This window comes from Xiphophorus maculatus, chromosome 13 (genome assembly GCF_002775205.1).
Source record: "Xiphophorus maculatus strain JP 163 A chromosome 13, X_maculatus-5.0-male, whole genome shotgun sequence".
Classification (NCBI taxonomy): Eukaryota; Metazoa; Chordata; class Actinopteri; order Cyprinodontiformes; family Poeciliidae; genus Xiphophorus; species Xiphophorus maculatus.
Window position 1 is genome coordinate 22,735,007 of NC_036455.1, and position 17,737 is coordinate 22,752,743.

The following is a 17,737-nucleotide window of genomic DNA, read 5'->3' on the forward strand; positions in this document are numbered from 1 at the left end:
TGTGCAAAAGCAAGTCTTCTCATTTTAATCTTTTTTCTCCTTATTTATGACCAGACTAAAACAAATCTTCATTATTCATCAACAAATTGTAACAGTGAATAATTTCCAAAAATAACTGCAAAACTGCAAGCTTTGAACTTGACAGAAGATTGCAAGAATCATGAAGTGTGGAAGAGATGCTTGAATATTTGTAAATCAGGATTAGAAGCCAATCTTGTGGTGGGCTGATTGAATCTGGCTGTCTGTTTTCAGCCTATCCTAAGCCCCTTGGTGTCTTCAGGAAGAGAGAGATAAAGGGATTTTGTTTCTCCAAGATTTACAATGAGAGTTCGCATACATACTCTCCCTCCCCCCTTTCCACATCCTACTCTCTTAAAAGTAAAACAAATGATCCCAATATTGCATTTATCTCTGTCAATATGCCTATCATATTTTTTAATAACAACATTCATATCTGATATGGTATATGACACTGTAAGAATTAAAATCAAATGTATAAATAATGCTTTACATTATGACCACATACAGTCAGATGGGAATACATTCCTGAAACCTCGAAACTGGAACTCACAGCCAAAACCTTCATAAATTGTTTGTAGGAATAGCACAAAATTCAGGTCACATGATGTTCATCCACACTCTAGACTTGCTAGAAATCAGTTTGTTTGGTTAACCTATTGCAGTTACACCTCAGAACTGCCAAGGGAAGAAGTCATAGAGTTTTCATAAAGCACCACTATACATTTTCAAATGTTACCTTGGTAAACTGTGTATCATCATAGGATTCAGCCATATTAAGCCATCAACTTGTAAGGCATCTCAAACAGGAAGCCATCTTTGCATTTGTATTGTTCAATGTTTTTATGAAAACGCAGTTGGGAGACCCTTAACATCATGCACTGAATGGTTAGTGATATAGTTGTTGACAAAACAAGGAAGGAACCTTTATTTTCAGAGCGTCCTTAGTCAGAGGCTTCTTTATAACCGCTTTAACGCAGACAGCTGCAGGAGGTCCTTCCTGCCTACAGCCGTCATTGCATACAGCAACTGTTTGAAGAAACTTTGATAATATGAGTTACAACAACACTTAATTTCCCTTTGGTATTAAAGTATTTTTCAACTGAACTAAATTGATTATGAATGAGACAAGTGCTAAGTCAGTACCAATGGTGATGATTACTTCAGTCAGCGCATAAAAAGTCTATGCTGTATTCTGCGTTATACTGATAGACACACATATACTGCAGACCTGACTGAATGCAGGAAGCTATACAAAGGATTTTTTCCTCCAACCTGATGCTGTATCTGTTTAAGAGGTGATCCACATATTTTTTGAATAACCATTTTCTTTAATGTAACCATCAGCTTGGATCTAAAGAGTTGATTTGTTTTCTCTCAGAAGTAGGACTTTAGAAGCAATCGATCTAGTATGTTTCAAGTGATTGAACAGCAACACTGGAGGGCTAAATAAATCCTGTAATGCAGTAATATTCTTTAAAGACCAAATATAAGGATAATTGTATGTCTAGAAATCAATTTCAAGTTCTGTACACCAACGCCAGACTACTTTGCCTGTGGTTGCTCGTCAGTATCACTACAAAGAAACCCAATAAAAAGGAATGAGCTAACTTTGTCTTCTTTCACCACATCCAAAAATCTGCTTTTTGGTGTTCTTCTTGGCCTCCACCTTTATGGCTCCAAACTCCACATCCATCTCCCAAGTAAATCATTGTCTCTTCTCTTAAAATGTCCAAATTATCTCATTCTGGCCTTTTGGATTTTATTCACTAAACGTCTAACATCAGGTGTCCTTCTGACATACCCATACCTGATCTATCCAACATCTTAAGCTGTGCAACCTCCAGTTCTGCCTCCTGGCGTTTCCTCATTGGCACCATCTCTGAACCATATAACATTGCTGCAGTGCTGTCTCGTACACCTTTCCCTTCGTTCTTGCTGAAACCCTTTTATCGCACATCATATCTGACATTTTTCTGCATGCATTCCAACCTGCTTACACACACTACTTCACCTCTCTTTCACACTCTCCATTGCTCAGGACCGTTGACCGTACTTAAAGTTCTGTTCTTTATTTCTACTTCGTGTAACATCACTGTTGAACTGATGCCCCTCTCATTTACACACATGTATTCTGTTTTGCTGCAAATAGTAAAAGATATATCATCTTTAAAACTCACTTCCCTTTGTGGTTGGAAGATCTTATGAGATTAACTCCTTCTGAAGCTTTATTTAGGAAGGGTTTTCTTGTTAAATTGTTGTCTTTGGATTTCACTGTCCTCTGTTGTCACTAGATTTCTTTATTTTATACTTGATGATATACCAGTGACTATTTATATACATGTAGCTACCTTATTGTCCTTACTCCACAATGTCTGTGGTTCAACTCTCATTTTGTGTTTGTGGTTTTCTTTTTACTTTCATAAATTATGAATGAATCCTCCATTTCTCTCTCCAGATGGTGGTGATAGAGACCTGCCTAGATACCGAGACCAAATGGAACCAACAGAGTTTTTAATTTAAAAATTTCACAATAATATTCTGATTGCAACATTTTATCCATCTTGCGTTGCTTTTTACCTCACTTTCTTTTTATTGTCTCCTTAAGGGCCCTGGTTTTATAGGTTTAAGGTTGACTACACACTACATGTATGAGACACTTATTTCAACCTGAGCTATTAAATCAAAAGTATCACTTATCAGTAAACAACAAATAAAATGTGATGAACAAATTAAAAGCTGACTTTTGCATCAGTTTCAGTTGCTCAGATGGCCAGTGAAAAGCATTAATGTATGATTTAAATGATGAGAGTTGCTGTAAAACAGTATTTATTTTCTGGGGTCTTTATTTATTTGTCATCCCCCTTTTATAAATAGTCAAGATTTCCCAGATTTAATTATCAGCTTTTGTTTCAAGTGTGTTAATTTGATGACAAATCTCTTAAAATATCTAATCTTAAGAGATTACAACGAGTCCCTAAGGACTTTTTGTGTCTTGTGGGCAAAAAAATACTATAAAAAAACAACTATACATTTAGTTGTTTTTGATAATGAATGACTGTCATCCATTTAAATCATACTCACAGTATCTTAATGATAATTGTAAAAAGGTATTAAAGATTAGGGTGCTCCCAGCTGCACCTATAGTTGGTGAATCAGCTTGAGGCAAAACATTCTTCCTAAATGAGAGTGCAATAAATTGAGGCATATAATAGTGATATAATGCTTCACCATAATAAAACTTGAAAATGTCTCTCCTATATAGAGGCACAATGATAAAAGCTCTAATGAGTTAACTTATTCAGGCCTAAGGCATTCTCTGGGAATGAAAACTGAATTACTCATATGTTGCATCAGTTCTTGATGAGTTAAACTGTTCTGGCTTTAGTAAAATCCACAGAGCATAGAGTTGGATCTATAGAGACACAAAATGTTGGGTAAACAACACTATCCACAAATCTAGAAAACATTCCTTTAGAAGTACTTAAAATGTGCAATCAAAAAATACAAAATCTGATTTTATGTTACTGAGACAGGGCTTGCAGAGTAGTTACTCAACCTTATTCTAGGAATTTTGTTCATTTAGAAATAAACTGAAATTTTGTTCATTTGAAAAAAATATTTTTAACATTTCTTTAACAATATTATTAGATTATAATGCATAATGTTTAATTATTTTTCTACTCAAGTTGTTAGGTTACTGGTAAACTATTACAATATACACAGATATCTTTCAATTTCAACAGCAGTCTTTACAACATAAGTGCAAAAAATATAATCAGAACTCTGAAAATGCAAAAAAAGGAGAAAAAATTTAATGTTCACCCCAATGTTTAGATATCCTAGAGTATTTGTTTTTATGGGAGTCAAATACAGTAAAAAAACAAAAGCCAACCAAGAAAATTTAAATGATTAAATAAGGTATTGCAATCCTGAATATGAAATTTCACAAACTTCAGCATTCTATTGCTAAAGTTAATGTAGTTTTCAAGTTTTGTTCAGGTTTAATCTTTATAATATGCTCTTTATACAGAACACACACAAAGAACTGACCTCTGAGAACCTCTGAACATCCTGTGTGAGGGTCCCCACCCGGCTCCAGTTGTAGTAATTAAGGAATTTGATAACTGCTGGGTTCACAGCGTTATCGGACGGGACGGTGCGGAAGAAGTTGGGGTACTTCTTCTTGTCTGCCAGAACCGGGGTGGTCGCTGCAAATGACAGCTGGAATGACAGAAGATGACAAAAAAAATACAGTCAACATTGAATCATCCTATGAGAGTTAAACACAACATAAGTAGAAGTTCGCTTTCATGCTCTGGTTTCTTTTGTAGGGTTTGTTTTTTTGTAGTAACTATAAATAATGTTTTCATGTACCAAACAATCTAGTTAGGTGAAAATCATATCCATTTCTCTGGAGTAAGGCATTCTTCATATTACTGATTCAACAATCAGAAATGCACACAGGAATTGGCTTCAAATTTGTGTGTGAAAACAAGACACCACTTCACATTTTCTTCAAATATTAGTAAAAACAGCAACTTTAAATCAAAATTTTATAGGAGCCACAAACAATGAATTTGCAACCTTTAAGGCTCCCATAATGCTGTTTGTGTGAATTTTCAAGTCTATAAGTATTAATAAGTGTCCCCATTTCTATGCATTTGTAGTCTGACAAGAGAAAAGGAGCTTAGTAATTTGAATCATCCCTTGGTGGGTAAGTAAAATACATTTTTGCTTGTTGAATTACATCTCTAAGATCTATGTACAACTGTACACACCAAGCATAAAATGTTCTGAAACCAAACGGTAATTACCTTCTTACCAACACATATTGCTAACTTCTACAGCTGCAACCAAAGAATATTTGAAGGGAAAGTTCTGTAGACCAGTCTTACAATAAAAGAGCATGAAACTGAAAAATAAATGTTTTACTCTGTAAACATTTTGAAGGGCTTTTATAGGTTATTGAACTAAAAATGAAAAGATGTAAGAGTTACGTGAACCAAAACGCTTCACACTTGTTCCGTAAATATTTCTACAAAAAGTGTTTTTATCAAGAAATTGAAAATGTACAGCACAGCTACTCTGGTTTTATTTCTCAATTAGATGATCATTCACTGCGAAGATCCCAATTTACAGGTAAGTTAGAAATCATTCATTCCCCTGGCAGGCTTTTTCTCTTTCAACTAAGAAATGTGTTACTGATAGGAAATGTGAAATGTACGTCTCATACAATAACAATAAAAATGGAGTATGAGTTTTGAAAAAGTAAAGATACATATTTATTCACATTTTATTTAAAAAGGCATATCAAAAGTTATGCAATCCTTCGCAAAAATCACAGGAAAAATATCATTATTGCATCACAGCAGTCCAACTCTTCCCATTATTGCTAACGTCTGTTTCACATGGGGGAAACACATTCCACAGATGAAATATTTTCTCCCATCTTTTCTTTATTTTTCATTACACAATACAGTTTTCACATGCCTTTCAATCTTTGGTTTACCCATGTGTTTTCACTTGTTCTTTCGGCACCTTGCAGCACGGCAGCTGACTCCTCCATGTACATCACGCATGTACCTGGCAGATTTTTACTGCAGATGCCCAACCTGAAGCAACCCCCCCGATCCTACCCAGGAAGGGAGGGAACCGGGTTCAAACCAGGGACGTCTGGGTCTGACCAACCTGTTCTACCAACTGCCTCCCCCTTACTCATATGCAATGGGGTTTTATGGAAACCTAATTTCCATATGTGAAATAACTCAGTTAAAATGACATATAGAAAAACATAGAATAAGATAGTTGCAGCCATATTCATATGAAATTAAATTCTGTTCATTCAAAGAAATATTTTATATCCAAACTGCAATCATAAGGCACAGTACATTAACTTTATGTAGGTTTTTTTTTTTTTGCATAAGGGTAAAATGGCCACAATTTCCTATTCTGTCTGTAGTCTGATCAATGGCTGTCATTAAGCCTACATTACCCATTTCAGAGTCTTTAGACCTAGTGATGAATTTAATTCTCAAAACGTATAGTCCAAATCAATTCTCTTCTCTTTAGACCTCGAGTCCAAATCACTTCTCAGGTCTCAGACCAAAGAGCCCACCTCTGGCACCAGACAGAGCCAACATTTCTAACTGGCAAATTTTGTTTCTCTGCAAAAACAATTTCAGTATTTAAACAAGTGTATGTCTCAATCTTTTTATATTTTCGGTCATGACTAAGCTAAATTATGTGGGCCAGCATGGTACTGAATATCTGTAAAAAAAAAAATAAAGTAACAAATTAATTAACCATCTAATGGACTAACTTTATTTCATAATAATTTATTTTTAATTTAATTTGTGCCATTTTGACTGAGCTGAAATAAAAATGTCAATATTATTTCAAAAGTTTCTGCAATAGATCTCTGGTCAGACTTCCTTTAGTACTGGGAGATTTCCAGCAACTAAAGACAATCTTTTAGTTTGGTTTAAAAAGATGACTCAGTGCCAAACCAGGCTTAAAATATATAAAAAATTAAATAAAAATAATCTTTACAACATCAATTTTATTCTTCATTGTACATTTAGCTTTTAAGTCTTCCCAGTAAAATGATAATTCTTTCTTTATTCAAACCATGAATAATATAGTATAGCAAGTTTAATATTATTGTTAAAAGACTCATTCAGTCTAAATGTTTCCTTGTTTGGATCCTTGGGAACCTAAGTGATATATCTTGGGATTGGTTATCCATAAATAAAAGGCTCACAAGCTTTCCTACAGGCCAGCAAAAGAAGTAAGGAGAACACATGAGTGTGTCTAATCATGCTGACAGATCTAATAGCATTGATTGGTCCTAGTGGGACTTTCTCGAAATAGGATCTGCTGGTGCTAACTGTGTGGTTGGCCTTTGAATAATGAAGCGGCAGTTGCAGAGAGGTGAGATAAAACAAAATGAATGGTTGTATCAGCACACCTTATAACACCGCAGTTTAAATAACAGCATAATCTCTTTTCTAAAACAAAACAGTGAAATTTGTACTAAAAACACATGGAAACATACAGAAAAATAAATACTTCAGTGAACTGGACCATTGAACCACATCAACAAACAAAGGAAAGACGGAAAGATGAAAAAAGACTAGAGATGTGTGGGATATGAATCTATATTCTATTAGCATTAGTTGGGTAAACTCGCAACCAGTTGCCTATATAAACAGTAATAAAGGAATGGATGGAGACAATATTAAGAAATAAACATGTTTTTAAGTTTTATAAAGAGATAGACATTTCAAGACTTAAACCAGGAACTCCAAGGTTTGACTGCGAAAAAAAACCCCTGCGAATCACGACTTTCATGACCCTCTAGACAGCTGAATGATGTTACGTTCACCTCCTATGAGAGCTTATAGCTTGCTGTAACCCCAGACCATCATGCCAATCATGTTGCACAATGATGACATATACTGCACAGACCAACAGAACCACACCGCCACATGTCTTGTTTTATGCCAGTTTGGCAGCTTTTTATTTTCACTTTTTTTTACTCTAACTGTATTTAATATACACTTTGCTTTTATTCATTCATTTAATCTATACCATCCAAATCTACATATCTATTTCCTTTAATTCAAACATATTTTTCAGCTTGGTGTATATTTGATAACCTTGTGCTTTATCTTTGCTTTAAAGATCCTGAGCTATTCCTTTAAGACCAGGGTAAGCGTTTGTAAAGGTACACGAAAAGTTAGACATAAAGAAAGAAGTCAGTCACCTTGTTTTACCCAGTGAGTTACTGGCATCTATTTGTTGTAAAATAAATAAATAAATAAATTGTATGAGCTTGTCATATAATATAAGGTCCTTTCTCGGGGCATTGATCAATAACAGGCTCACTTGTCACCACTGTGTCTAAGGGACTGAGGAGCAGGGAAGATCGCACTTCCACCTAACATCACCTGTGCCATGATATAAGCTTACAGGTACTTTGCCATTCTTCAGCTGTCAGCAAGCCGACCTTGAAGCAATGGGGGTCAGTGGCAGTGAAGCATCACCATCGCAAACAGGATTCATGAGAGGATTTTCTCATGACAAACAATCAGGCCAAAATTGTGGTGTTTATAGCTTTTACTGTTCAGGGGATTAATTAGGAGCCTATCTTTGCCCAAACATGATTGGGCATGTTTTGGTCGATATACATTTTTGACAAAATTTCATAAAGTCGTGGCGCATATGTATTGCACACAGTAGGCATATGACAGTTTTTCCACTTCAGTTTCATCATTTTATCACTTCTGACAGATGTGTATTTTTATGTCTTACACTGAGACTACACAGCATTGCTGAATGCTAACAAACTCTGGAAGTTGAAAATATTGAGATTCCACAGACAGAGGCAGGAGAATGGCAGTTTGGATGACGGTATTCTGCCACCTAGCTCTATAAACTATTCTATTTATAAATTGAGATTTGATACCATAACCTGGGCTTCCTGCAGCTGCCACTTGGCTGACTATGAAAGATTAATGAGCAGATGCTGAACTGTAGAGACCATTATTGTTTTTTTCTCTCCTTTCTCCTTTCCCTCCGTCTCCTTCTATTCATCTAGCAGTGACTTTTCTTTTTTGTTTGTTTTGTTAAGGGTTCTTTTTTTGTGAAGAAATGTCCTTTTCACAGTGATGAAACAATCTTTTACATGTTTTTTTTTATTAAAGCCAATAACTATGCCATCATTTTTTTTTCTAACTGTGAAATTTCCTTCCCACAGTGAATTAAATTAGTGAAAGGAAATTCTATTTTTTTTTCCATTTGAGAATATACTACTGCAATAAAAGAACAAAGTAAGTCCTGTTGGACATTTTTACACAAGGTGTCGTGTATTTTTCAGTTTATAAAAACGCAGTATATGAGCAGCACAGGGGAAGCCCACACACAGGCAATTTATGTTATGAGTAGGCAAACATTTTACTAGAGGCAGCCAACATTTGCAAATTACTATCTTTTCAGCTGGCAGAGATCTGGTTTTTTATTTATTTATCCCTCTCTCTGTGTATCCATCTCTTTCATTTTGCTGGAGAGTGCTGCAACAGCTGATTCTTAAAATACATCATCAGTCTTTTAAGAATTTGGTCCAATAATACTCTAAAATGACTCTTTTTCTTAATTTTCAATTAAATTGTTAATGTAGGCAACACAAGAAAGCAGGAAGTGGAAAATAAACGCAGTCATAGGGAGACATAGAATATGTCCAGTTTTTCTCATTCATCTTTGCTTATTTCTCTGCTATTCTTAAAGGGAACCAAGATGCAGTTTTCATACAAAACAGGGACAAAATTTAAGATGCTAGAGTGCGCAGGTTACCTTAATTTACACTGTAATTTATAATAGATATAATTTATAATACTTGTGATGCTTATCGAGATAATGGGATTGTTCCATGCGAAAGTGTTTGCAACAATTCCTTACACTTATAGTGTATACAGCATATAGTGACGGTGGGAAGGAAGGCTTCGTAAGTTGTCTGTCTCAGTCACACAGTCCACTTAATTGTAAAAAGTAGATAGTTTCATTTTCTTAAACAAAAGATCATCAAGATGCTGTTCCTCTGGAACCAGGTATGTGGGCCCCAGGTATGTGGGCATGTCTAAAAGGTTTTTACATGGGTCTGAATTTTAAAACATGAAGCTATTTTGTATGAAACAGAAGTCCAGCCTTGCAAATTAAGTATGTGTTTTGCTTAATAGTCCCCATTTTATATAGCATGGGTGCTTTTAGGGGATGATTAGTATCAGAAAGGAATAATTTACTTCTGTCTTAGGTCACCTGCTTGCTTTTTGCTTTTTCCATATTTAATTATCACACCACTGCCTGGTGACAAAAGATTAGTTGCTCTCAATTAGTCAAATACTTGTTGGCTAAATGAAAGATTACATTGGTCAGACGGCCCATGCAAATATTTTTATTAATATATCACACCATACCAATTAAAGAACTTCAGGACTCTGAAAGCAACAAGATGGTTTACCAAAGTGCTGCACATATAACAGTAGGAAATATAATGGAGTAAAAGGATCATTAAAGCATGCACCACAAATAACAGAATAAAACTTGAGGTTGTATTAAAAAAGTCCACATATTGAAAGTGAGGGAGTAAAAGATAGTTTTTAAACAGGATTCATAAGCAATTAAAAAGTTTCTCTCCAACTTGTGCCTTGAAACGCTAAAGTACAAATCTGTGTAGTACAATGTGTGCTACTGGTTTAACAGTCAGAAGTGCTGCTAAACATTTCATTAGTAACTTTCCGTCTTTCACAGCGAAGTCTCAGTTATCTCCTCTCATTCATATCTACATGAGCTACTCAATTGACGGTAGTTGGCTGTATACAGTACAGTGGGTAACAGCACAGAATAATCAAATATAGCTTTTCTCAGCTTTCCAACATGTGGCCCACCATAGGCTTGTTGGATTACTGCTGACCGATTATTCCTCAAGAACCACAGGGAGGGTCAAAGCACTGCAGCAACACTTTGAACTAAGGTCTCTGAGTGGATACTGGCCTTTATTTTAAGAAGACGGCTTTGAATTTTTCTTTAGAAAAAATTGGGGTAGAGTATAAGCTTTGTTCTAAAACGATGAATGAATATCTAGATAATCAAATGTACAGGAGCTTTAAAAATATTGCGCTTTTTGTACTCAACAGGCATTAATTTATTGTATTAATTTATTAATATATGTTTTAATGTTTAAAATAGGTAATGAAAATCAACATAGTGAAAAAAATGACCTCACTGCTGCCTTTGGTTTGTTGACCTTTTTACAAGTTTCCATAATAAACTGCAGTTGACTGCTTTTTTTATGACTAGGGTCAAACTGGAATTTAGGTAATTGAATTTTGAATCAGTTAATAAAATTGGACTGAATTCACTGTGCATCTCTATCTGTTTGTTCTGTATTTGTTTTTAGTAAGTGCATTTGGACATTTGTTGTGAATAACTAGTGAATAAATAAACTGGGTTGCACTGAATTAACTACTCGAACATGGATTATTCAACATTGATTACAGATTCTTTAAAGTCTTTCATCTGTTTATGAACAGAAAAAAATTATCTTGTATTTCTCAAAAATACATACACAATCTTTGACTAATTTTAAATAAAATCTTCTCTCTTCTTAGGAAAATCCCATATTATGTACATTATCATTTAATCTCGAGTTACAACACATTTTGTAATTTTGCAAATAGGGCCGTACGACGCATTTAACATATATCGCTATTAAATTATTAATATGCTTAACATTACCATCTTAGAAAATAGATAAAATAGTTAAGAAAAGGTTTGCTAATTTTTTTAATCTAGCAGCGCTGGTTAAAACCAAAAAGATGTGCCTGAAAACAGAATCCAAAAGACAGAGAGGCCTTCTGACAAATTCTCTCCACATAACATCTGTTCTGGAGCCCGGGTGCCGGTGGGAATGGGCTTGCTGCAGCACTGATTGCAGCCATCTACTTTAGCCCAACACATTGTGATTGCACTTTGCCATAGTCTTCACCCTGTGTTAAATCTTAGCCTGTCACGGAAACTCTTAGCAAGAACATTCTGATTTTCTCTCCTCTGCTTTGCATTAACCATTCTTCTGAGTGCAGGGGCAGTCTTGAGAAATGCACCCTGTGAGCTGCCTTCGTTTTCTTTCCTGACAGTGCTAAAAGAAATAAAACTATGTGAACGAGCAGTTAATGAACACTTTCTAAAACCTAATATATATATATACAGAATTGATCTACTGAAGCTGAAAGGCATTGGCAAACCAACATAATGCACAACACGAGAGAAAAGTCACTGACATTTATCATTTTGAAAAGGATTACAAAGCTATTTTCAGGCTTTGTTTTTTCAGAAAAAACACAAATACAAGGAATAAAAGTGAAACTACTCGGAGGTGGTTAACCTACAAAGGATTTGAATCTAACATGTTCGTCCTGCATGGTAACACTGCTAACAGCATCATTCTTGCTTGGCTCATTCATCTTTATTTCATCCAATTCACATCTTGCTTTTTTGTCTTGAATTATTATTCACTGACAAATGCAGCATGGAATCATTCATTCAAGTGATAAAAGCTTTGCTGGATCCTAAAGTAGATAAAGCTTCACCAGTGATTAAAATGTTCCTTCTCATTTGAGTAAGTACTCTACTGCCACAATCGTCAAAAATCTCCTTTGCGTTGCTTTTTTGTTGTGTAATTAATCACTTCTGCCTTCTAAGCATAATCTCTGCCTCCAAGATAATATTTAGGTAAACTGTTTTCTTCTTTTTTCAAATTCATCAAAAAGGTAATGTACAGGCAGGGGGTCAAGTTCATTTCAACCAAACCGAGACCTAAGTTTTTTGGCGTTTGCGTTTTCTTTTTGCTTGATTACACATTCTCCCGTCTAGAAACAAATCAGTTTCTAGATAAATGAACCAATTAAAGCAGACTAAGCAGAGCTAAAAACAAGGCTAGTGTAAAAACACCCTTGAATATAAAGCTCTCCACCTTTTTGGGGGGCACTCCAACAATCTTTTTACAATTCTAGCATAATTATATTTATTTTAATGGTATATACATTTTAACATAGCGGTAAATAAGCATGTTTATAAAAGCATATTTTTTTGCATCATTTAGGTGTTTGATGGCAAAATAAGCATTACTAAAGACAAAGGTGTGTGTGGATTCAAACTTTATAAACAGTGAAAACTACCCAAAGCAGCAGATGGCTTTGTTACACAGAACCACCGAGGGAGTCCTTAAAGAAAACAGACTGAAGCATGATACTGAGTGAAACATCTGTCTGACATCATTGCCATCGAGCTTCAGCCAATCAAATCAACAAAGTGCTGTAAACAAAGCCTGAGATCTCATTATTGACTGTTGACACTGTTGTTTTTTAGGGATATCAGTGTAAAAAGGTTGAATATAAAGTGAACATGAGATCTCCCAAATTAGTATTTATAAAACATTTAGAAATAAATCTTTTTGATTCACTTTACAATTGGAATCTATTCATGTGGGTCATGCGGAATTACAAGGAGTTACAGGAATGTTTGTGGTTTTATTGTCTTAAAAGGTGCAAATGCTTTTTTAAGGATCTGTGTTTTTCTAGGTACTATGTGAGAGCTTTGGTGGACTTTTGATTAAAGTTGACAGAATTATTTCATTTCTCTGAATTAAAAATTTCAAGTTACTGTAGTTAGGAAAAATAACTTGGAAATAAATTTTGTGTAGCCCAACATCATGCAGAATGTAAAGGATCCATTGCAAGCTGTAGTTTGACAAATAAAAATGTTTAAGACCATTTCCCAAGCTAGACCAATCCAATACTCAAATTGCAAATTTTCCGAAGATATATGTTTTCAAATGTTTCACCACACCAAAATTATAAGAAAATATTTATATCTAAACATCTATCTAAATGTTTTAATCACAGAGAAATCAAATGTCTATCAGCACTTGGAGCTTATATATATATAAAACACATCTCACAATGCTTTGGGAAGAAGACCTTCAGAAGAGCTGCCACCTACCTTTCATTTCTCCTCTATCTTTTTTCTATAGTCTGACCATGATTATAGTGCCATACAAGGCTTTGTTGCAAACGTGACTTGGATGTAAACGCCTGTTCCCACACTCAGAGCGCTGGGTATATATCAGCGACTCATCACTAAGACACAGGCTTCAAGGTCCCTCAATGTGAAACATGACATTAGGTTTCTTCCTATCTTACTCTCTGGCTTTCTTTGCTTGAGCTCTCAGTTGCAATAGCAAGTCCTCTTTAGTTTCCTGTGTAGATATATTTTCTTGGATGTATACTATTGAAGGCACAGATATTGATTTGGTAGCCTACATGCAAATTTATTAGATCAGGTTTAGCTCTTGTTGGCTGGGCATATTGGTGTTATTTTATTGGTAAGAACAATAGCTATTTAAGGCAATATAAATATTGTATTCCAGTTTAAGATTTTCTAAATCTATTGAATATGTCCCAATGTCCTTCAATTGTGTTATTTTCTTTTCTTTGTCTGGTGGATGTCAGCCAACTTTCTAAAAGCCCTTCTTGTTGATCCACTGTTCTTTTGCCTTAAGGAGATACAGTGAAACCAAAGGCACCTTCAGATAAATTAGACTAAATAGAAGGACTAGAAGCAAGCCAAGGTAAAGGTCTTTCCTGCTAGAGTGTCTTTGAAAAGTTTGTATCTCCCATAATTGTGTACTTTGTTCCCAAAGATTCCAATATTTTCTTTTATCTACTTCTTCATTGTTATATCTAATCATTGGTTATCCAGGCTTTCTCTATGTTTTTCAAAGTTTTATATGGACTTCAGATGCTTTTTTGTGCATCTTCTACATAATTTCTCTACCTGCTGGTATTGTCAAGACTTTGCCTAAACAAGGAACGTTAAAAAAGTGCTTATTAATAAAACCTATCTCTACCAAATGACTAGTCTCTCATAGTCATGTCTTTGAGGGGGAAAAACAATACAGGATCCAATTACAATAGAAAATTTGCATTCAGGAGCATTTCCAAGATAAATGGCTTATAGGCACTGGTTTAGTTGATGATCAACAAAAGAAACATTTATATTCAAAGTACTGGTTAGAAAATGAATAGAAATAGCATTTAGTGTCTAACTATTTCTCAAAGACAACTACATTGAGATTTCATAGATTGAGAGATGAAAATTGAAAATGAAAATAATTACATATGAATACTTGATAGTCACTGCCTCATTCCTACAAGGTTCAATACTGTGTGAACTTATCAATCACGTTTATTTGCCAAGCACATTTCAGCATTTACATAATAACAACACAAAAAATGTTTAGTCATAGAAGACCCCACACAATCAACAATTGAGAAAACCTAAACATTACATTTTGCCAAGTGCCATCAATGCACATCAAAGTGTTGGTTAATGTTCTAGACAGGTGGGTCTTGGTCTAGATTTACAGGTGAAAATGTTTTGAAATCAATACTAAAATGCAGCTTATGCCATAGGGGTTGTGAATGTAAGTTCATTCATTGTTATTAAAATGTTGCCTCAAGTAAACAAATCAGAAATAACTCAAAATGGAAGAACCAACATTTTTCCAGTCAGCTCATCAAAATAGCAGAAAATAACAGAAAGTAAAACTTTGCACATCTACCTGGAATTACAAAAGAACAATAAAGTTAGGTGATGTAAACAGCACAAAGTCCACCACGCTGGGTGGGTTTTGGGTTTGTTGCCCTGCAACTAAAGAAAAATTAATTACAGAGACTCTGAGTCAATCAACCATGGATTTTCAATTACTCTTGAAATAGTGGCAATAAAACAGCCTCAGTAGTGAAATATGCTGTTGCCCAGCTGGAGAAAACAGCAACAAGACAGGGAATTTATTTCAATGAACTCCCCTCAACACAAGTAGAATTTTTCAGCATTTGATAGCATCTGGTTTGTGCAGCAGAGGGTCACTCCAATGAAAGAAACACGAAGTGGCCAAGACCCGCTGTAGGGGATATACAAAGGCTTATCAGAAATGCAGAAAACTGTCTCTCAGTTTCACGGCCATGGTCCCTCCGTCTTACCTCAGCCCCCCGTCTTTACTCTGACTTTTCAATTTCCAAAGACCTGCAGGGGCCAAAAGGCTAGCTCAAAAGAAGACTGTAAATTTTTAAAATTCCATCTCCTGGGATGTGAAAGAGGCATGGTTAGGGTGTGAGGTGGATTGGTAGTCCAACAACAAAAAACATGAAAGACCCTTCAGCATGACGACACCAAAGACTGAATGGCTCTCAAACTTTGGCTTTCTGCAGGGCACTGGTTAACGTACATGGAATGAGGCAATGCTACCAAGGGGGAGAAGACTGGCAGAATTGAAATTACTTTTCTCCTATTTTGCTATAAATTGTAAACCTGCTCTTTCAGCCTCAGAGTGTTTATCTGTAGATTATTTGAAGTTCAGCTAGTTTCACTTTTTCCATTTAACAATATTTATGTAAACCTGCTTTAATCAATACGACAAAAGCTCATATACATTTCAATAATATATACTGAAACATTGGATTTTATGTGCTTTCTTTTCATTGTTTCCTCTCACACTAATTGATTTCCTTTCCCTCTGTAACTGTTATATTTTTCAGAGTTTACTTCATTTAGAAATACTTATTATTTAGTTACCAGGAAGCACAAAATTGGTAGGTTTACTTGTTTAAAATGTTTGGTTCTTCAACTGTTTATCATAGTTTTAATACATTTGGTTTAAGTTCAAAGGTTTTAGTAATGTCCATGCAAAAGAGAGAACATTAAGTGCTGAAAAGCAGAATTTCAAACCCTCATAATCTCTGAATACTTATTTAAGGAAAGACATGCGTTGAAGGTTTCAAACCTTACCCCATAATTAAATCAGTTAAGCCGATTACTCCTACTGATCTCTGTTGGTGGAGGAAACGGAAAAATGCCACCACCGAGCAAGAAATCAAAGTTTACCTCTGCAGGATAAACACCAGCTCAATTGAAATATCTTTACCAGCTTCATGCTCACTCTGTCGATCTTGTAGTATTTCCAATCACCAAAGCTCAACTCTAACAATTTCCTCTGTTTTCAGAGTTGCCGTCATTTGAAATTAGTTTAAAAGGGTTGCTGATTCTTGGTCCATTTGCTGCATGTCTTCCACTTCTCTCTGCTCCATATTTCCTGTCTATCACTGTTCAATAAAGGGGACTGGAGTGTACAAAACTCTAAAAAAAGAGTACTGAAGCTAAAGGTAATGGCAATGTTATTGGGTGGCAGTTTTAGTCATGTCTGTGGCTTGGTTACAAAAAATATATATCCACTGTTAGGGCAACCTGGCCCACCCAAACCCTGCCACCACCCTGTACTGCAGCTAATTAGGCTCCACCCCGTGGGCCTAATTAGGTCAATCAGCAGCTTGTGCTCACGATGATGAAACAGTTAACCAGTCACTCGGCTGGTGTACAGCAAGCAGGGTAGACAGCAGCAGATACAAAGGCGAGTAATAGTACTCTAGACTTAAAATACTATCTGTCACAACATACAGCTAGCATGCATGTAGTGAATGCTCAGTCTTGTTAGCATGACCACTGATGACAGCAAATAAATGTTTTTTTTCTGTAACAGTTACCCCATAACTGTTACAGAAGTTATGGGGCTAATGTGCTAATGACATAGAAATGTGCTAATTTCTATGTCATTAGCACATTTAGCACTATTGACCGACAGTCCTAAGACCTTCCTCCCGGTTCTGATTAGTTTTTTTTGGTCTTGGCCAGTCCATTTCTTCAGATGGCAATAGTAGCTCAGGGAGGAGGTGGAGGAGATCGATCTTAGCACAGATTATCTGTCTCATAACTTACAATCACAATGTGGTGACACTTTTAATAAATATGTGAAAAACATGTTCTTCATAAAAAAATACATAATGCAGCTTTGAGTGCTTTTGTTAACTGCATCAGCTTCAGCGCTTGTAAAAAAAATACATAAGACAAGTTAAGATTTGTCTTTGGGAATTAAAATATTTTTTGCTGTTTTGCAGAAACTGTTCTTTAAGCTAGAATTTGCAATGGTTAGTCAATCCAATCAGTTTTTCTGTTTTGTGTTGTATTGGTGCAGAGCTTTTATGACATATACCTGACTGTTGTCAAATGTCTTATAATTTAAACCATCACCTGGTAAACTTTGGAAGAT

The 17,737-nt window shown here is 35.3% G+C and overlaps 1 protein-coding gene across 1 annotated transcript in view; it reads right to left on the reverse strand.

The window, feature by feature from the left end:
- Positions 1-17,737, reverse strand: part of gabbr2 (gamma-aminobutyric acid type B receptor subunit 2) — a 184,787-nt gene that overhangs the window by 90,882 nt on the left and 76,168 nt on the right. Inside the window, exon 3 of the mRNA XM_023344732.1 lies at positions 4,072-4,242. Coding sequence (XP_023200500.1) covers positions 4,072-4,242 — 171 coding nt within the window. The remainder of the gene's footprint in view (positions 1-4,071; positions 4,243-17,737) is intronic.